This window comes from Protopterus annectens, chromosome 1.part2, assembly GCF_019279795.1.
Source record: "Protopterus annectens isolate FY-2018-M chromosome 1.part2, PAN1.0, whole genome shotgun sequence".
Taxonomy (NCBI): Eukaryota; Metazoa; Chordata; order Ceratodontiformes; family Protopteridae; genus Protopterus; species Protopterus annectens.
In genome coordinates, this window is record NC_056727.1 from 313,888,272 (window position 1) to 313,910,742 (window position 22,471).

At 41.1% G+C, this 22,471-nt stretch overlaps 1 protein-coding gene across 1 annotated transcript in view; it reads right to left on the reverse strand.

Moving 5' to 3' along the window:
• Positions 1-22,471, reverse strand: part of ISM1 (isthmin 1) — a 757,871-nt gene that overhangs the window by 354,397 nt on the left and 381,003 nt on the right. Inside the window, exon 2 of the mRNA XM_044056225.1 lies at positions 16,330-16,569. Coding sequence (XP_043912160.1) covers positions 16,330-16,569 — 240 coding nt within the window. The remainder of the gene's footprint in view (positions 1-16,329; positions 16,570-22,471) is intronic.

Below are 22,471 nucleotides of genomic sequence, written 5' to 3' on the forward strand. Positions count from 1 at the left end.
CCAGTACTTGGAATGGTTTTGTGTCAGATCCTTGTAAAGAAGGTATGGTGATGATGAAGAAGATGATGATGATATCAATGACACTAATAATAATAATTACTATTATTATTATTATTATAATTATTAGTAGTATTAGTGTCATCATCATTCCATCACATAAGGGTAACACATCTAGAAAGCTACAGGCCAATATCAGACTTAACCCTTTTGCATAAAAACAAGTATCTGTCATCAATAAGTAATAATGTATCTTTTTTTCTAATCATCTCACAGCAGACACACAACATGGCTTTCATGAAGGGCTTCCTAACAGAAGTGCTAGACCCATTAATGTTAGTTCCAGCTCATGAAACATTGAAGTTCGATTACAGTAACAAAGACAATGTTACACCTTTACAGAATTTTTGCAGGGATACTCTTCTCACTCTTCATTCTCACTGACGGGAGGAGGGGTATACCTCCATACCCCTGCTACCTATATATACTGATGTTGAGACTAGCTCAACGTAGGGGGGAATGTTAAGGTACCACAATCTCAAAACTGGCATTCTACCATTTACACACACTTTTTTTTTCTGTTCTAAGGATTTCAGTTATGATCCTCTAACTTTCAATGTGCAACCTTTATGAAGTGCATGGAGTATATAGTGCCCTCCTTGTATTCTATGGACTTGTCCAAAGAGTGATAAATGAATATAAAACAGGGTCAGCATTATTTTTAGATTTGTGAGGCATTCAGTATGTTCAGCCACACTGACATGCTTGGATATATCAGTGATATAACGTGATCAGTCTTTAATTTTCGGGTCCACAACTTAAACTACCCCAGACTAAGAAGAGTGGTGTGGGGAAGTTCCTATCTGATCTCTACCCTGTCACCAAAATACATACTTGACTATGAATTGTGAAATCATCATGATGGCAATCTACCTTTTATAAATTAGGAACAATTCCAGTATAATAAATATTGGTAAATATGACTCCAAAGACCAAAACTGAATGACATTTAGTGTCACAAGACTGAGCTTTGGCTTGAAGGATCTTAACTAAGTACTTACAAACAAAAATCATGTTCTTTTTGGAATAGGACGTTTTGAAATTGGACAAACCTCTCAGCATATTTTCCCTGCAGTGATGTCAAATGATTTAGTTGAGAAAGTGAATTAGAAGATTCCGTAAAATATCAGCATGTTCTGTCTGATACTTTGCTATAAGGGTAGGTTACACATGCATTAATACAATCAGCCATATCCTAGAATCTTTATATAATACCATGTCCTATTTTAATCATGAATATCAAAGCAGGCTGGACAACTCCCTTGTTCTTCCTAGATATTTTTGTAAAACAAACTGTCTGTGAGCTAGTGTTCAGGAATGACTTATAGACTGAAAGTTGCTTATTTCATGACAATAAAGTTAACAACAACTGTTGACCTGTGGTCTTAACACTGTGACAAATTACAATCACTTTGATAGTGAGAACTAACAGGTAGGCTCAAAAACATCTAAGTTTTGCTTTCAAACTTTGGCATAGGAAAACTATTTGTTGTTTCACTAACTTCCTGAAATGGCATATTTCTTCATTCCTCAAACATATCTTTAATTTATTACATCCGAGTGACACCTCCAGGTGCATCTGCAGTTAAATCCTAATGATGCCTCTTGGCGTCAAATATTGCTTGCTCATATTTGCATCAATAATTCCAAACCATGCTATGTATGAGGTTTTAAAAAATTTCATATTAAAGCTTACATGATGGCAAACTCAATTGCATTAATATTTGACCTCTGTCTAGTGCAGGTAAAGAGATATTAACTGTTGTTTTTATATTAATTTATATAGATATAATTTACACATTTTTCTAAATATTTCAACAACTAAGTAACATAGACAGAACTCCTTAGCCTCATATGAAAGCTCTCAGCTAGAGGAATCAAATACTGCTGACAGTATGCGTGTAACTTGAGTGGTTGCTGAGATATTGTAAGTTGTTTACAAATCATTACAAACATAATAGTTACTGTGTTTACTGTGACTTACAAGATTACTACCAGTATAAAAATAGTTTGTGCTGAAGGGTTTGCCATTTATACTTCTTTCATAACCCCTATGGCTCCAGAGATATGAACATCTGTTTGAAATGTGAGGATGTATTTGATTCCGTCAAAAGGCTTAGGCTCCACCCACTGGAAGTTACAATGCAAACTTCCTGATTTCTAATGGAGTGAATGAGTTAATATCTGCAGTTTGGGATTACAGTTAGGGTGGTATTCATAACTATTACATAAATGAATGGAGAAATGAAAGCCGCAGTGGTGCAGCAGTAACGTTGTCGCCTCACAGCAAGAGGTTCTCCCGTTCGATTCTCGGCTGGAGCGCCTTCTGTGTGGAGTCTGCATGTCCTCCCCGTGGTCGAGTGGTGTTCGAAAGACATACGTGAATGGGCATGCTTTCGTTGAAGGCTGGGAGTCAAACTGGCACCTCGGCACCGTAAGAATCTACTGCCAATTATTATCAGACCGGAGTTCCACTGTGGTGACCCCTAACCGAGAAAAGCCGAAAGAAGAAGAACATAAATGAATGGAGACTATCCACACTGCCTGCACATTTCTGCAGCAAAGATGCATTTCATAGAAGCCACTTATTCTAACACTCAATGCAAATAAGGATAAATAAATGAAGTCATAATTCGATGCAAATGAGAGATGATGTAAAAAGTGTATGTTAATAAGGCTTTCTCCCACCTATTAGCAGTTCAGAGTAATGATTTCATACTTTATTTTGCCATCCACAGATTTGTTATAAAAGGTGGAGTCGCACGTGCTCTATCTATTCTGCAATCTGCAATGATGCTGTCATTTGCTGCTAGCCTTGCTGTTTCCTGGTGGTGTGCACTGCTCGTCTTGGCTGAGACAAAACTACTTGCTTCCAGAGATACTCACCTATTAAGGAGGAGATTATACAGGGAATTGCACACTATAATTTTGACATTTAGGAGATTAGGAGACTGAGCCAGGACTATGCATGCCTTTTATGGGGTGGCACATTTCCCTGAGGGACTCTGGTATACACTGCATCCATGTTGCAATTAGGGACTTGCCTAGCCTATAGGGGATGCAGTACTGCGATAGAAAAGGCTACCATTCCATCAAATGCCAGGTAGTGTGTGATGTATGGGGGTGCATTACCAATGTCTCTGCCCAGCATCCTGGCAGTGCACATGATTCCCGTATCTGGCACACTAGCTCATTCTACTGCCTCTTCTTGGATGGTAGGATGTCCACTGGTCATCTTGTTGGTAAAGTGGAAAATATTTTTTTCTTGTTTATTTCAGTAGTTATTAATGGTAAAATGTATTGTTGAATACTAACCCACATTTTCTTTGTTTTATCCCCCCCCCTTCTTTTTTTCTCCCTTTTTTCCCTTTCAAGTGATGCTAGATATCCACTGGAACCATGGCTCATGACACTAGTGAGAAATCCAAGTGAAGCTGCAGAAGAGAATTACAAAAAAAACATGTCCCAGATCCATATTGTCATTGTGAGGGTCTTTGGTCTCTTGAAGAGGCATTTTAGGTGCCTGGGTGAGTCTTGGAGTGCCCTAAAGTATGACACAGTGATTGCATTCAGAATGTTTACTGCATGTTGCATTCTGCACAACATGCTCATGCACCAGGCTGGTGGTGAAGTGATCCATGATGCCACTGCAGCTTTTAGTTCAAGTCATACTATGACCAATGCTGACCAGCTGGTAGCAGTAGTACGGGAACCATGTGGTAGGTCTGTGCATGGCATATGGCTGCGCAGGTACAGAGACAACATCTAGTCCAGAACAGTGAACCATGACATTCAGGTTAGTGTTTCCTTTGTTGTAAAAACACACACAGGGTATAAATGAAACATGCAGTGATGTCTGTGGGGTGTGCTGTGTGCTGCATGATCTGCTCCCACTATTCGTCAGACATTCCTTCTCATCTTTAAATAATTTTTTTTTTTTTATTTTAGAACAAGTACTCATATTATTGTTTGTAAAAGTCATGCATCCACACCTCCAGGCTAGTTGCTCAGCATAATGCAGCCGAGGTTATCCAAGTGCAACTAACTCTGGGCAAAACTGCAATCCAAATTGTAGCTTGCTACAGATCACCTACCATGCCTCAGGATTCCCACTCCTCTTTTCTTGATGTACTGGAAAATATTAGGGTTCAACCAAACACCCTAATAATGGGCAATTTCAACTACCCCACCATTAACTGGGAAAACTACTCATGTACCAACTCCCTCGCTCAACGCTTTCTGGAATTCATAAACTCCAATGCCCTGGATCAACTTATCCACACTCCCACCAGGGGCAACAATATCCTAGATCTAGTCATTACCAACATGAGTGACCGGTGTTCCACACCTGAAGTCAACTCCTCATTGGTCCGATCTGACCATAAGCTAATTACCCTAGATATCCTCATCCTGCCCCCACCCCCCATTAAGGAAACCATGGTAAAAAATGTCTCCATAGCCAACTTCATGCTTCTTAAGACAGAAGTGGTGAACTTTATGACACCCATGCAGATGGACAATACAGTTACGACTACTGAATCCTACACAATTGCACTTTATAAGCACTTACATGAGTGCATGGATCGTGCTTTCCCAAACAGAACCAATGATGCTATCCTCCAAAAAAGGAAGCCAATCTGGTGGTCCCCTGCCATAAACAAACTGTACAACAGAAGGAAGAAACTGTTGCAAAAGAGAGTAAAATCCCACGAGTGGAGGAGATCCCTGGTCAGCCTCAGTAAGAAGCTGCGATCCCTGATAAAATCCTCCAAAGCTAGTTACAAAAACAAAATTGCCATTGATTCTAAAGACAACCACAAAGCATTCTATAGATATGTCAAAAATCTCAATGGCAACACTCAGATCTGCTCTGAGTTACAGCACAATGGCACTAACTATACAGACCCAAATGATATTGCCAACATCCTGGCAGATAGGTTCAATGCTAACTTTACCCCCCTCTCACCCCCTAAAGAGCCCATCTCTATACCGGAAGAATGCAAAGTTCCTGTAATCATGGCTGCACAGGTAAAAACTACACTCTCCAAAGTCAAGAACACAGCATCAATGGGATCAGACAACATCACAGGCTGCGTTCTACACGAACTACAGAACGAACTGGCACCCCACCTAAGTACCATGTTCAATCATAGCCTCACCTCAGGCTTTGTGCCTGCTGAATGACACATAGCAACGGTTATCCCACTCCACAAGGGAGGAGCCACCACGGACCCCGGGAACTACTGCCCCATTAGCCTGACGAGCTTGGTCTGCAAGGCCATGGAAAGTACAGTTGTGTACACTTACCATAAATGTAGATGTTCGAGTGTATTCACTATTGCAGTCATTACAATTGGGTTATCCTGCTGGCAGGCTACTCTCAGTCGGCCTGAATTCCAAAGTCGAGGTCCAGCATCGGTTGCTGTCGCCTCTTCACTGGCATTAGTGCGCCAGGGGTATAAAAGATGCAGCCAACGCCATTTTCTTTGTTTTTTCTTGCCCCAGATGTCAGGTGCCCCCAAAAGGGTAGGCTACAAATATGTCAATAAAGCATTCATGCACCAAAGTATATATTTTGCCTTCATCTACAAGCAAATACACCACATAGGTTGTATAGAATAGAGAAGTACAGATAAGTTCCAGCAAAGAAACGGGGGATGGCAGGTGGGTAACCTGGACTGCAACAGTGAATACACTCGAACATCTACATTTATGATAAGTGTACACAACTGTACTATGTTCTTCATGTTTCACTGTTGCAGTCATTACAATTGGGTTGAATCCCAAAGCTAAGGTTGGGAGGCTGGAGCTAAATAGCATTAGGAGTGGCTATTAGGCCCTGCAGAACTGCAGTGGCAAAGCCTGCCCTGGATTTAGAGTAGAGTGGTAAGTGATAGTGCTTTGTGAAGGTGTGCACTGAACTCCAAGTAGCAGCCTCTAAAATGTCTTTGGTTGGTACTCCCCTGAGGAAGGCTGCTGAAGTGGCTGCTGCTCTGGTTGAATGTGGCCTAATGGCCTTAGGTACTGGCTTGCCATGTTGTGAATAGCAGAAATTAATGCAGTGGCATATCCACTTTGAAATGGTCTGCTTTGAGATAGCCTTTCCTTGTGATCCTGCAGCATATGCCACTAGTAGTTGCTCCGTCTTTCTGAAAGCTTTGGTTCTGTTCAAATAGAAGCGTAGCTGTCTGTGTATGTCCAAAGAATGCAGAATTCTCTCCCCCTTATTCTGTGGGTTTGGATAAAAGGAAGGCAGATGAATAGTTTGGTTAAGGGCCACACTGGACACTACCTTAGGCATAAATGTCTGGTTTGTCCTCAGAAAAACCCTGTCTGGATAAAAAAATGATAAAAGGTTCCACAGCCATAAGTGCCTATAGCTCTGAAACTCATCTTGCAGAAGTTATTGCAAGGAACAGAGCTGTTTTCCAAGATAAAAACTTTATAACAGCTGTAGTGGCTGGCTCAGAAGGAGGCAGGGTGAGTTTTTCCAAGACATAATTGAGGTCTCATGCAAGTATTGGTGATCTCCTTGGAGGCCTTAAATTTTTGGCCCCTCTGAGGTACTGCCTTAATAAAGGATGAGAAAAGATTGGTGGCTCTGTATTGTAATGAGCCGAAATGGCAGAGGCATGAATTTTTATAGATGAAAAGGATAGGCCTTTGTCCAGCATCTCAGTCAAGTATTGCAAAATCTGAGGAATACTTGGAACAGCTGTGTCAATTCCTTGTGCCTGGTTCCAAGCACAGAATCTCTTCCATTTTCCAGCATAGGATTTTCTCGTACTAGGCCTCCTGGCCTCCAAAATGACATCCCTCACCACTTTAGTGAGGGTTGTGTTTTGTATGACTACATTTTCTGCCATGCTGCCAGATTTAAAGTCTTGAGTTGGCTGTGCAGGATCTGATTGTTCTGCTGGGGCAGTAGATGAGGCACTTGAGGTAAGGTCCAGGCTGGGCATTGAGACAAGTTCCTTAGGATTGGATACCAGTACTGGCATGGCCAGTCTCGGGCAATCAGTATCATTTTTGGCTTCTCCTGTCTGACTTTTAGGAGTACCTTGGGAGGAGAGGTAGAGGAGGAAAGGCATATACTGTTAACTTTTTCCAGCTGAAAGATAGGGCATCCACTTTCCATGCTTGTCTGTGATAAGTCCTTGTGCAGAATCTCTTTAGTTGGCAGTTTTGAGGTGAGGCAAATAGATCTATGTCCGGGCATCCCCATTTCCTTGTTACCATGCTGAAGACTTGTGGATCCAATTTCCACTCATGGGGATCCATGAGGTTTCTGCTTAGTTTGTCTGCCAGAGTATTTATCTTTCCTGGCAGGAATTGTGCCTGCAGATGTACTTGGTAAGTCAATGCTGTGTCCCACAAAGTCATGGCTAGTCTGAAAAGGGGGTAAGAATGAGTGCCTCCCTGCTTTTTTATATACCACATGACCGTGGTATTGTCTGTCCTTATCAGTAGTTGTACCGGATGAAGTAGGTCCTTGAAGGTTGTCAGGGTATTTTGCACAGCCAGCATCTCTTTTTGATTGATATGTAGATGCATGTGGTTTGTGGACCATGTGCCCTGAATACATCTTCCTGCCATGTGGGCTCCTCAGGCATAATCCAATGCATCCGTTGTTAATGTCTGTGTGGCTGGGGGTAGAGTGAATGGCTGTCCCTTGTTCTGGTGACAGGCCTTCACCCACCATCGAAACTCCTGTTTCAGGCAGGGTATGGGAGTAACTATTGTTTCCAGGCTGTGGCAATGTTGAGACCAAACACTTTTTAGGTACCATTGAAGTTTCCTCATATGCAGTCTTGCATATGGAATTAGTAGAATGCAGGATGCCATGAAGCCCAAAGCCTGCAGAATTTTTCTTGCAGATAACTGGGCCTTTGTTGCCAACATTTTGAAATAGGTAGTCAGCTGCCTTTGTTTGTCTGGCGTGAGATAAGCCATCTGGGCAGTTGTATTTAAGCTTGCACCCAGGAATATTATCTCTTGAGAGGGTACTAGTTTTGATTTGTGTTTGTTGACTGTGTACCCTAGGCATGGTAGTAATCTCTTTACAAACGCCAGATGCTGTAGTAGAATGTCCTTGTTCTCTGCTTGAATGAGGCAGTCATCCAAGTAAGGATATATTTGTATTGCTCTTTGTCTGCAGTATGCAATTACTGGTGCCAGGCACTTTGCGAAGCCCCTGGGTGCAGTAGATAAGCCAAAGGGCAGTGCAGAGAATTGGTAGTGCATTGACCCAGCTTTGAATCTGAGGTATCTTCTGCATGTTTGTCTGATTGGGACATGCAGGTATGCCTCTTTTAAATCTAAAGTCACAAGCCAAGCCTTCTTGCCCAACATGGGCAGAAGCTGCTGTAGAGTCAACATTTTGAATTTTGGAATATCCAGATATGTGTTTAGAATAGATCGGTCCAGTATTGGTCTCCGGGCTTTGTCCTTTCTGGGTACCAAGAACAATCTTGAATAGAATCCTTATTCCTGCTCTTGCTCTGGTACTTGTTGAATGGCCCTCATGTTCATGATGGATGAAACTTGTTTTTGTGCCTTTGCCCAATGATGTTTTGGCAGGTCTGGCCAACCGTTTGCCCTTGGCAGGGTATGGAAATGAAACTTGTAGCCTTGTGACACTATGTTTAAGACCCATTTGTCCTGGGTTATTATGTGCCAATGTTGAGAAAAAAGTGCTAGTTTTCCCCCTAAAGGTGCTGCCAGAAGATAAGTGCTTGGGGCAGGCAGGGGGAAGTCATTGTGACTGTTTCTTGTATGGCTGTGATTTGTCTTCTCCAGTTTTGGAGGTAAAAGCACCCCATTGTTTAGACCTGTACGAACCTTGGGGATGGGATCTGCCTCTAGGGCGTCTGTATCTGCCCCTTTGTGGCCTGTTTGACACTGGAAAGGACCAATTCTTTGTAGGTCAGTGTCTGCTAAATCTTGGTGACTGTACCTGTAAGAAATCCTTGACTGTTTGCATAGATTTAGCTTTGTCCTCCATTTTCTTTAACACCTCTTCTGCTTTAACACCAAGCAAAACATCATGCTGTAATGGAGCATCTAATAATTTTGCTTTAACATGATCAGGTAGATTTTGTTCCTTTAACCAAGCATGCCTCCTAATGACAGAACCCGTAACTGCGGCCCTGCAGGAGGCCTCCAGAGAATCAAAACCACATTGCAAAGTATGCTTTCCAACTTGTCCAGCTGCATGCAATAAATCCTGCATTTCTTTGTTTTCTGCACATTCAGAATTTATCAATATTTTCTGTTTAAGCAGTGACATAATATATTGTTGATATTTGAGCATATGAAACTGACAATTTAAAGCCCTTATAGCCAAGGTAGCAGAAGTGTAAATCGTTTTTCCCCATCTGTCCAGTGCCCTAGAATCCCTGTCAGAGGGAGTAGGGTTTTTTGCAGTGGAAGCCTTGACCCCTTTGGGACCCTGACAGATAGTTTCTGAGTCAGCAGCAGGGTTTTTGAATAGGAATTTATGAGAGTCAGGAACCCTGTAGTACCTGTCCGGCTTAACAGGAGTTGGAGGTAAGGAGTCAGGGGTCAGACTGGACTCTGAAAATACATAATCTACAATGTCTAACACAGGTGGGATAGCTAGGGGCCTGTGTTGTGGTAGTTAAAGGAAGTCTCTGAGCCTTTTCTTAGATTCTGAATAATCTTGGCTCTCCCAGTGGAAATGCTCTCTTATGGTATATAAAGTTTCCCCAAAAGAATAATCCTCAGGAGGAGAGGCTGAAGGGATAGATTCTTCAGCATCAGAATCCTCATAGGGAGGAAGAGAGTATTCCTGATCAGAAGAAGAATCAGATGAAATAGAAACCTGATCTGAAGATTCATATTCTGTCTCTTGCCTAGGCCTCTTATCAGGAGGGGGATGGGAACCCCTGATCAAAGTAATTAGGTCTTCGTCCATTTTGAGCATCTGTTTTTTAGGCATGGAGGCCTGTCCATGAGGACGTTGTACTTGTTTCTTTGTCTTTAAAGGTGCTTTAGTCTTTGCCTTTGAAGCTGAAGTCGTTTTAACATATAATTGAGTAGGTCTGAAAACACCCTCAGAAGCCGATGCCTGCTCAGCGGCTCTAGACCCATCTGAGGGAATAGTTTCCGAAGGTCGAATACCTTGAGCTTCCAGCAGCCTGGTCGACTCCACGTGGTTGTCGGTAGTGGCCTGCAAGTCTAAAGTAGCGGTCGTCAGGGGCTGCGAAGGCGCCTCACTGAGAACCAGCAAACTGGAAACTGGCTTAGAAGAAGCCTCGTCGTCAGTTTTGGACCTTTGATGCCTGTCCTTTTCTTTGCGTTTCTTGTGAATTCCGGTAGTCAGATGGCTATCCGACAACATTGTATAGTTAAATCTTCTGTCAAAATAGTGAAATGCAAAATCGTACCAACGCTTAATAGTGCGTTGGTTAAATCTAGCACAAAACCGACAACTAGCAACGTCTTGGTCAGGGCCCAGGCAAGGAATACAGTAAGAATGAAAGTCTTTATGAGGTATTTGCTTCCCACAAGAAATACAATTATTAACTTTTTCTGACATTGGTCTGGAGCAAGAAAAAAGTTTCCGCAATGGGGTACTTAGCTTTTAGTGGAGACTTCGGATCTGAAATTCGAACACGAAAATCTCAGGAGTTGGCTGACCAGCACTTGCAAACTGCTTTTGCTTCGGGCACCACGCGGCAAGAAAGACTGAAGAAAATGGCGTCGGCTGCATCTTTTATACCCCTGGTGCACTGACGTCAGGGAAGAGGTGACAGCAACTGACGCTGGACCTAGACTTTGGAATTCAGGCCGACTGAGGGTAGTCTGCCAGCAGTATAACCCAATTGTAATGACTGCAACAGTGAAACACGAAGAACATCATATCATCATGGAACTTATAAACAAAGACATTGGTAATCTCCAAACTCTGGACCCCACCCAGCTCAGGTTTGTAAAAGGACGATCATGTCTCCTAAACTTGATAGACTTCTTTGAAGCAGTCACCAAAGCCGTAGACAAGGGTAAGGTGGTTCACACAGCCTATCTAGATCTTGCCAAAGCTTTTGACACTATCCCCCACTCTGGAATTATAGATAAACTCACTAAACTAGGTATAAATCCCTATGTCACAAGATGGGTTGCCAACTAGCTCACTGACAGAACCCACACTGTGAAAGTAGCAGACTCCAAGTCCGACTTCAGACCAGTGACAAGTGGAGTACCACAGGGTTCAGTCCTGGGTCGTCTCCTATTTGGTATCTACTTCTCTGAAGTACAGGCTAACACAGAAGGTCTTTGGCTAATGAAGTTCACAGATGACTGCAAACTAGGAGCCATAATCGAAACTCCTAATGATGTGGACATCCTACAAAAGGGCCTCACTGAGACAGATGCCTGGTGTCAAAGCCATGGCCTCAAGCTCAATGCCAAAAAGTGCATTGTCATCCCCTTTGCTAAAAACTCTGTACCCATGAACTACAACATAGGTGGTAGTATACTTAACACCGAAAGTGTGATAGGAGACCTTGGGACACAGGTGGACAGTACTCTCTCCTTTGATAATCACATCGCCACAGTAGTCAGGAAATCCTTCTACGTGGCACACCTCATCACAAAATGTTTCTCATCCAGAAAAAAAGAGGTCATTGTTCCCCTCTACTTGTCACTCATTAGACCCATTATAGAGTATAATGCCCCTTTTGGCATGTACCTCACAAGACATCTACAACAACTGGAAAGGCCACAGAAATACCTCACAAAGAGGATTACCAGCCTCAAACAGATGCCCTATGCAGACCGTCTCAAAAAACTCCAGATTTACTCTGTCGCATATCGCCTACTCAGAGGTGATCTCTGCCTAACATACAAAGCTATGTCAAACCAAGAGCTGTTGGACATGCTCCACATAAAGAAATTCCAATCCCTCCGAGCTACATGCTTTAGGGACCTAAACCTTGTCACCACAATAAACAGAACATGCCGGAGGGATAGATTCCTGTCCCAGAGATTTCCCATACTCTGGAATAAACTACCTCATCATCATCATCTTCTTTCAGCTGTTCCCGTTAGGGGTCACCACAGTGGATCACTTGTTTCTATTTCTTCCTGTCCTCTGTATCAATAAACTACCTATCTATATCAAACAAAGCTCCTCATTAGCACTCTTCAAGAAAAATCTTGATGATTGGATGGGAAATAGGAAATTCACCCCAGGGATCACCTCTGTGGCTCTGCTTGACAGTGGCACAGGAAAATAATTTTCTTCAGTGGCAAAAGCCAGGATACCTTTTTGGCTGGGCTTGTATAGGCCCCAGGGCCGATAGCCTAGTACCTACCTATGAACCTGAGAGATCACTGACTCCTGTTCAGTGATATCATAAGACATCATAGAAGGAATAATCACATTGTTAACTGTTTTGCACTATATATTCTGCTGAGGTGGTGCACCTAACTATGTATGTACCAGATGTCCTGAAGTGATACAATTAATAAAAAGTGTTACTGTAATTTTTAACGAGTTTATATCTTAAACATGAATGAAACCACATCATATTGTTTTTATATCACGCAGTGATTCAGTTTGAACTATGTTGTTTGTTGAGGCATTGCACATCAGATTATTTAATTTTGTCATACATGATAGTTTGTTGTCTCAGAGACAAAAACAACATTTGTGCAGTAGTGAGAGTGAAGTAGCAGCAGTATTTGTTTATGTGGCAGAATACTCATTTTAATCACTAATTTTCTTATTAGTGTTTCCCTGAATACTTGTGTATTACTACATTTAACTTGTAATTAATTGTCAGCTGTAAGAATGGTAATGCATAGAGCATTAATGCTGTTAATGACTGCAATCTTATGTTTTTACATACAGCTTTCTTTCCACAGGTCTATGATGTTTTAAGCAGCACCATTACTGGAATGAAATGCATACAGTTGAAAAGTGTCCTAAGTCCCCACCCCCTTTTTTGTGTGTGTGTGTTTTTTTTTTTTTTTTTTTTTACTTTATTAATAACTTATTCCCCTTTGAGTTCAACACTGACATGTATGTAAAGGTCATATTGTAAGTAATTGGTTCATAGGTGTTTACTGGGCTATTGACCCAAAGGTCTTTATAAGCCTAGCCGTGTGTGCCCAATATAATACTAGAGAAACACAACATAAAGGATCTTGCCATACACAGCTAGTTCATCACACATTTAGGTCCTACCTTTTAGGTTACGGATATAGCTGAATGCCTTATGGTTATCCTTGGCTATAGTTGCTAATTTTTTTTTCGAAGTTGCCCTTAGAAAATTTTACAAGTTGTCTTGTTTGTTTATTCAAGCAGAGGAGGGTGCTCTTTCAGTGCTGGGACCTCTCTTTTTTATTCTTAGACAGCAATGTCTTCCTCTTCTTGTATGACTTAATGCTATATGTCCAACAGGGAGGCGTGTTTTTTTCTTGAGGATCTTGGTTTGATCCTATCAGGTGCGGCTGTGTCAATACATTTGTATAAGTGCTTGTACAGGGCATTTGTATATACCTTAGTATAGTTGTCAATGTCATCTGTGAGAAAAGGAGCTTGGAAATTATTTATGCCATCCCTTAGGAGGGTATAATTAGCTTTTATGATTTTTTTTTTACCTGATTTCATCTAAGAGGGGTTCAGGTGTTATAGCTACTTCAAATGTGTTGATCAGATTCAACCAGTGAGGGTCCTATACTTGTGGTGGTGCAACGGTCACCCATGTTGGTGAGGACCAGGTTGAGAATATTTGAGCCTCCTGTGGGGTTGCATACTATTTGTTCTAGGGCATTAGTCACATATGAATCACAGCTGGTCATGGCTAAATATGTCATACACATCTCCTAAAGATAAGCTAGGAGATGGTGCAAGTGATTTTTAGTAGAGGCTGTTATGAGACCTGGATGGTGGTTGGTCTGATATTGTGACCTACTTAATGCAGGTGATCCTGGACACACTTATGTGACAGTACTGTGGACTGTGACCAGGACCCTGATTGAGTGCAGATAAATGCTGCCATGCCCTGCATGAAATCTGTCATGCTTGTTCTCCTCTTCTAATTATAGGAGTTTCTTGAGAAGCACTTGTAGTCTCATATGATCTGCCACCACATCTGGACAGTACCCTGTCCTCTTCTCCTCCCAAGACTAACTCCTACTTGAGTCTGGTAAGTCCTAACTAGTGTATGAATGGAGGCGGCAACCAATGCATGGTGTTACACCATACTACACATCAGTGTGATCATGTCATTATCCCTACTGTGTGTCACTTCCATATAATGAGGAAAGTTTTCACATATCTTGGAGAACTCTGGCCATTCCTATCAGACTCTGTGTCAATGTCATGACACATTTGTTGCTGGGAAGCCAATGCTTTGTGTGACAAATTCCCATATCTGCTGCCCCTTTGTCACTGTGGACACTGTTATCTATGAATTTCTCTGTCATCCTGAGAGTGTTCATCTGGCTATGGAGATAATGGTGCTGAGATGCAAGGGTTGTCTTTCTGTACAAGCATGAGTGTAATGTCAGCATGTGCTTTTCTTTGTGATGCACTTTCACTTCCTGCAGAGTTACTAATATGTTGTGATTCTGACATTAAACTTGGAGACTGCGTACCACTTTCCACATGCTGCCTCATAAATATTACTATATTACCATCATCATCTTCTTCAATAGCCATTCTGCTGCTGCTATACTCCAAATGTATTGGTAGAGTGTAATTGTTTGTTTCTACTGCTGACCCTGTAAAAATGTATTTGAAAACATTACCAATAAAGAAGTAGCATACACTACTGTATGCTGAGTAAGGAGATGTGTGGACACTTAATACGCACATTGCCTTCACTGTCATTCTGTGCAGAAGTGGAGGGTTCACCTGTTAATAGTAATTGCTATGGGTTTAATGTAATTATTCCATACCAGCATTCGGTCCTGCATATAAATGCATGTTACGGTTTATAAATCAATCTTCCTGAGCAGGCGCATGTTGCTGCTGAAAACGTTGGTAATAACTAGTGTCCACATGCCCTCTAATTATTCAACTCCCATCATCTTCTGTGTCACACGCATCCTCATGAATGGAGAGGAGATATTCCTTATCTGGTGTTAAACAGATAAGTCTGGGGGCTCTCCCCAGTACTGATATGGGCAATTGCATTCTGCCTCACTTTAGCTGTAGCACATCATACTGTATCATTTGCTCTCTTATTTCACTATGTTAATGTGTGTGTTTTTTTTCCACAATCTGCATTAATGTTCATAACAACTTAATTACAGGCATTTGCCTTCTCAGCTTGTATGTACCTCCCCTTTCCCAAAAAAATGTTTGCCATATGTCTTAAAAGCTGCCATGAGGATGCAGTTTTCCTCATGGCTGAAGGTGTCCACTTTCTGCCTTGATTCCTAGTTTTGCATCATAACTGCACATCAAAAATATACCACAGTCATAAGTCCAACAGCACAACAATGAAAGCATGACTGCCATCCTCAGACCAAAAAACGTTAGGTGACACAAACCTCATAATTATAAATACAAGCAGAGTCTCAGTCCAACCAAGTAAATTTGTGCTGAAGTAATGTTTGCACTATTATGAATACATTCACAATAGCAAGACAAGCACTTTGATAAAAGATCCATTCTTCTCTACCACTTTCTTTCATTCATAATCTCTCAGTAAATACCTACGTATTTTGAGCCAATGAAACAGCCTTGACACGTCAGTAGTTCACAATTAAATTGCTGCATATCTACCATATATGCACAATCACTACATGACAGCAAAATAAAATTATCTTAGTGATCATTAATCATTTCCGCTGCTGGTGTAATGATTTTCCTTTTACAAATGACATCTTTACATTATTCACTTAAGCCACAGAAATATGCCCATCATTTAATTCACAATAGTCTTTTGGAGACTGTGATTCAAACTGAATCTTTACTTCTGGAGCTTTTCTCTACATACCATTGTTGAAAAAGAGCTATGCAGTGTTGGGAAAAGTGTTTTTTTCTTTCTAAACATAAACAATAACAGTATGCTGACAAAAAGTACTGCAAAGCTGAACAAAGAGGAGAGTGTTATTGCATTGTAGTTGTCACAATGTGTTTAGAGGCACTCCCCTGTAGGACAATACAAGCCTGTCAGTACTGGCGCAGTTCAATTCTAGAATTATGCTTATTAAGAATGTATTCAAAGATCTTTAGGCAATAGCAGAATGCAGAAACTTGCTCTTTCATGCACAAGAACTCTCAGAAATTACCTGAATATTTGGATTTTGGCCATTTATATCTGCTTTAGAAAGGTCTGGAAAGTTTGGGAGATCCAGCAAAAATGATCCAGGCCCATCTCTCTGTAGCTGAGTATGTCCACTGTCTTTTTGCGAACGTTGTTTTGGTAACTGTCTATCTGCTGTGTGCTGCTCTATAGATTCTGTCCTTTCTCCTGATGTCAGGGAAAATCCTGGATTTCTGGAAGCAGAGATCTTGGGATTTAGGTTATCCTGTAAAGAGAGACAGAATGTGTTCAGAAAGCTTGAGGAATTATAGGAAAAAAACTTCATAAGCAAAGCTAGCATGCAGAAGTTTTTTTGGTACAGAATCAGACCATCATATGTCCATACAGAATGCAATGGAGCCCCTTCAGTTGTGTTCTTTGTGTACTGCTATTTATAATGTATGTTGAAATGTCAACACTACAACTAGTAAGTAACCCAGGAAGTTGTCACCTCAGTCACATGCCAAGCACGAACACATTCAGCAATGTAGGCAGAGGCCAGATTAAATGTTTAAAATATTAGTTAGGAAGTGGCAATGATAGAACACCATTATGAGGCACTCTGTAATAAATACAGTAGCCTACTTTTTCCATAAGACATAACATGGCACAAAAGGCTGCATCAGCATTATGAAATTTGGCGAGCACAGAGACAGCCTTAGAGAGAGAAATTATTTGTACCCTAGGTCGTGGCTGTGGTGTAACACTTTTTAATGTTTGCATCATGCACACGTTGACCATCTTTGCTAGATCATACAATGGGGGCAAAGCTTGGAAGCTGCTAGGATAATGGCCTCAAAAGTCAACTAAAGGTAGTGGCTCAAAGACAAATGACTACATTCATAAAATATTCAAAACATGTTTATGAATTATCTTCTGTCACTCCTCCTTTTCCTGATGAAATCTGTCTTACTTAAAAAGTCAGTGCTTGTAAAATATCAAGAAGGTCGTTAATTTCCTTGCACGTTTGTGAAACCCCTGAGGTCTCAATTATTCCATCACATCAACAAAATTAAACAAGCAAAATATAAATAAAAGGACAGAGTGCACTTCTTGTTTATTTTCATAATAGTTTGCTATGAAGTTGACCTGGAACAACTGCAAAAAAAAATGATTCAATTATAATGACTCCAATATGAAAGGCATACACAGAATGTTCTAATTTCCAGTTTACACCTAGATAAACAGGCAAATTAAATAAAGCAGTTAGTCATGGGCACATAAAAGGTAACCTACTGTCTAATATGAAAGACAAATGTCTTCAGGTTTGTAAATGAAAGAACAGGTTTGGGGCAGTAACACTTCAAAAGGGAAAAGGAGTAGACAGAAAGCTATCCTGGGAAACACCAGTAAGTAACAGATTTTTATGTACTTCTGGAAACAAGCAAGTATTACAGTTAGAGCAAGCAAATATGGGGAGAACAAGACTCTAAAACATTTACAGAAAGAAAAAAACATTCCTAAATAGCTTTAAAACTGAAACAGGGCAAGACAATGATTCAATATAAGTATTATCTTTATTCTTAGGGGAAGTATAGAAGGAAAAGTCAGCACCAGTATCTGCATCTTTAAAGTGATTTACTGAAGAAAAAAACATACTTGTGCACCATGGTATGTGGTACATAAGCTGCCAAACAAAAGTTTTTCCCCATCAGCAAATGTTTTAAGATTTTGAGAGTTAAAAAACATATAAAAATGACATTTTCTGTATGCTGATGCCATGGAGTGTAAACAATAAACTTTAGCCTCAGTGATGTCAGTGTAAGGAGAGCATTAGCCATGTCCATAAACTTTACTAGTCATAGCATCGGGCATGTGCAAGTAAGCATCGATTATAGTCTATGGATGCACCTCATGCTAGTACCCAGGTGACGTCACCATGGGATAGCCTAAACTTATTACGACCATGACTGCAATAAAAAAATTTTATGGCACATAAGTCACTAGACTCCATGCACAGATCTGAACAAAGGCAAAACACTTTAAATAATCGCCAAAGAAAGGAGTGGTCCTTGAGGGTTAGAGGACAGCTTATGTAAATCTTTTTCACAAAGAAAGGAGAAACTATAAGGCAGTCAAAGATAATAGTAACAACACATCTAGTAACATGCTATGAAAAAGTTTTCTACAGGACAACATTCTGCTTTGCATGGAATCCTATCAAAAACAGTGAGATCTAAAACAGTGAATCAACAAATCTGATCAGTTTAAAAGAGCGGGTTCATTGGACTGTAGATCGTGTGTAGAGGATGTTGAATCACAGGCCTTTCAGGATTCTAGAGAGACATTTTAGTGTCAGAAAATAGGTGTGAGTAAAATGACTGTTTTATTTTCTCTGTAGCTGTTTTACTGTTAATGGCTTAAAATTTTCGATTTAATATTTTTAGATGGTTTGGTAACAGCCTACCTACCTAGCCTACCTAGTGTGGAGATGGGTCTTGAACATTTCACAATATAACTAGACTAATGATGGTGATGGAGTGTCTCATAAATTCCAGGTGAAATTTTGCTAGCTTAGAAAAGGTGCAAAAATATTTGAATATTATTACTGGGATTGGAGTCAGTAGTATAAATAGAGTGGGGGAAAGACAGAGACTGCAAGCTGTTAAGGGGCATGATCTGCACCTCAAAAGAGTTGCTAACAGGCTGCTACTGTAGTTATAGCATTTATTTAAGCAGCTATGGGCTGATATCAAAACTACCTAAAAAAATTATTGCATCAAGAAGAAAGTTTTGATACTCTGGTATATAAGTTCATAGATGTTTACTTGGCTAATGACCACAAGGGATTTCTTAAGCCTAGCCATACATTCCAGATCTCTGACAAGTTCTGGTACCCTTGATAAGTGTAAGCAGGGGCTTGAGAGATGAAACATTTACAGGTTGCCTGTTTCCACTAGAGACATAGGTGACAAACCAGGATGAATTTATTGTTCCCCATCAAATTGTCCAAGTTACACTTGAACTGGATTAGGGAGGAACTCTGCTTCACATGAATGGGAAGCCTGTTCTAGAGACATGGTAGTCTCTGGGATACATACCTATCTCTCCAGCAGGTCCTATTTATATCACAGTCAATGTTTAAGTCTTTAGAGTGGGAGATCCATGAAAGTGGAGTCTGACAAAGCCCTGTATACCAGGCGTAGATCTCCCATCAACAGCCATTAGGGGACATAATACAGGGATAAGACCTTGAGGTGGTCTGCACAGGACATTTTACTTATGCCCTGTATTCTTTTAGTGAAGAACCTCTGTGGATGTTCCAGTTGTTGGATATGCCTGGTTAGGTACATACCAAAGGAGGAATTGCACTCAATGATAGGTCTGATGAATGTCAAATACAGTGGAATAATGACTTCCTTTTTTTCCTACCTTTTTATAAGTTGTGCAACATAAAATGATTTCATAACTATTGTAGACAAATAATGGTCAAATACTAGATGACTGTCTATGTGTGTCCCTAAGTCCCTGACTGGTGGGTCAACTCCAAAGGGTATATTGTCAATATGATAATTACCGGGGTGGATGACTTCCCGAAGGATACTATTATGCATTTCTTGGCATTTAGTTTTAGTCCACGGCTCTGACACTAGTTGGTTGTCTGTGTCAACCCTTCCTGGAAAACATGTGTGTTAGTGTGGGATTGAATGACAGCTCCCAGTTTGCAAATGTAGTCTGCCAGAGACCATTGACATTGGCCTTGACTTCAGAGATGTAAATGCGAAAAAGGAGTGGTCCAAGGACCGATCCCTGAGGGAGTCCACTTATGACTGGCCTCCTTGTAGAGGTGGATTCCCCAATTCTAACTTCCTGGGTCCTGTCTGTGAGCTAATTGGCTATCCACCAGGTGACATATGGGTTTGTACCTAACCTCTTGAGTTTGTCAACAATATCTGAGAGTGGTATTATGTGAAATGCCGTGGTCAGGTCAAGGTAGGCAGTGTGGACCATTTTGCCCTCATCCATTGCTTTGGTGACCTTCTCAAAGAAGTCTACCAGGCTGGGTAGGCATAACCTGCCCTTGATGAAACTAAACTGGGTTGGGTCCATTGCCTGGAGGTTTACTATCATTACTGATCATTTCCATGATAATTCTTTATGTGGCTTTGCATATAAGACTAGTGAGACTTATGGGTCTGTAGTTTTCAAGGTCTGTCAGTGACTCACCTTTGTGCAGAGGGATGACTGTTACTGTTATCCATTCATGAGGCACAAAGCCTGTTTGGAGGCTACACTTAAATAACAAATCCAGAGAGCCTGATACGTCATGTTTAATGCTATTTAGAAGGCATCCTGGGATATTGTCTGGGTCCATTGATGCAATGTTCTTGGCATTAGAGAGAGCATTAAGGACCTGTTCCCTAGTGATACCAGGGGGAGTCACATTTGATGGTATTTTCAGAGGGAAGCTTGAGGGGGAGAGAGGGGTTAAGTTGCAGCTGAATTTATTGGCCAGTAGGTTTGCTATATCATCTGACTCATTATAGGTGGTTCCATTTACAATGAGCTCTGCACACAATTGTGTATTGCCTTTGAGATTGCGGACATAGCTTGTGGTTGTCCTTGACCTGGGAAGGCCAAATTTATGACAAAGTTGGCTTTGGTAGACTTTATTTGTCCTCTGAGTTGTTTGTTTAGCTTGATGAGAGTGCTTTTATCCTGCTGGGTGCTGCACCTCTTAATTTTTGCCATGGTTTTCTTCCTTCTGTTATACACCATATTGTTTTTGTGATTTCACCAGGATGGCTTGTTTTTTGAGTTAGTTCTGTACTTCTTCCTAGTGGGTACAGCTGCCCCTATGCAGCTATAAACATGCTTGTATAGGGTTTCTGTGAATAGCTCTGCATAGGCAACAGTGTTCTCAGGGTTTATGGGGGCTACAAATTTTGCCAGGTTATCACTTAATAGCAGGAAGTTCGTCTTACAGTAGTTCCTGAATATTCCAAGTTTAGCTGGGGGGGGGGGTCCAGGTTTTATTTTCATTTCAAAGGAGACCATTTTGTGGTCTGATCTTACCAGGGAACACATTACACTAGGGAGTGTGCAGCACTCTCCCATACTAGTGAGCATCAGATCCAGTATGGTTGCACCCCTGGTTGGTGTATTGACTATCCAGGGAGTTTGTGTTTACAAAATCCAGACATCTCTGTGCATGTAGGTTTGGTGTCGTATAGGATTCCCAGTTAACAGTGGGGTAATTAAAGTCACCCATGAATATGGTATTGGGTTAGATGGTGTTAGAGAGTGTTTCCAATAAGTTTAAAAACAGGGTATGGGTTTCCTGGGTCATAGAGGAGGACCTATAGCTTGCAAGGAAGTGGTACTGAATTTTGCCTGTAGTGATCTGAACATGGAGCAGCTCCAGTGCATTGTCCTGTTACACCAGCATTGATGCGTATTTACTTTTGATGTAAATCAAGACACCTCCACCTTTAGTCCCTGTCTGTGTAGTAGCTGGTCTAAATTTGTGAAAGGCATTACAACTTTTCACTGTCGGTGTGCTGTCTGCAACTTTAAACCATGTCACAGTGACCGCACAGATGTCAGCATTCTCTAGAGTGAAGAGATCTTCAAGGGCATGGAGTTTTCTGTTTAGACTCCTAGAATTAAGTAGCAATACCTTTATATTTTTTTGGTTTTGATTTGCTATGTCAGAAGTACTTTCAGTTTGGCATTGCGTAAAAAAGGCACTATGGGGGAAGACAATGTTTTAGCTAACATTCGAAAGCCTAGACAGGAGAGGTGCAGACCATCCCTGGTAAAGCAGCATAGTCTGTTGACCATCTCCTTCCATGCTGACAAATATCGCAACCCCTTAGAATGACTCTAGAAACTAAGACAATTATTAAAGTCAATCATATTTTGTTTGTACTGTGGCATCATCCTTGGAGAAGGTAAAATGCTGCTCAATGCTAGGCTCATACCAGCCTGAGACACATATTTCAATGCCTCCATGATGTCTCTCTTCATACAGTCTAGGGAGGTATGTCTCAAGTCATTTATTCCCACTTGGACTACGACTGAGTCATACTGGTACTTGTGGTCCAGTGACCTGAGTACATGCGTAATGTGGCAGATCCTACCCCAGTGATGGCAAACCTTTTAGACTCAGCATGTCAAAAATCTGG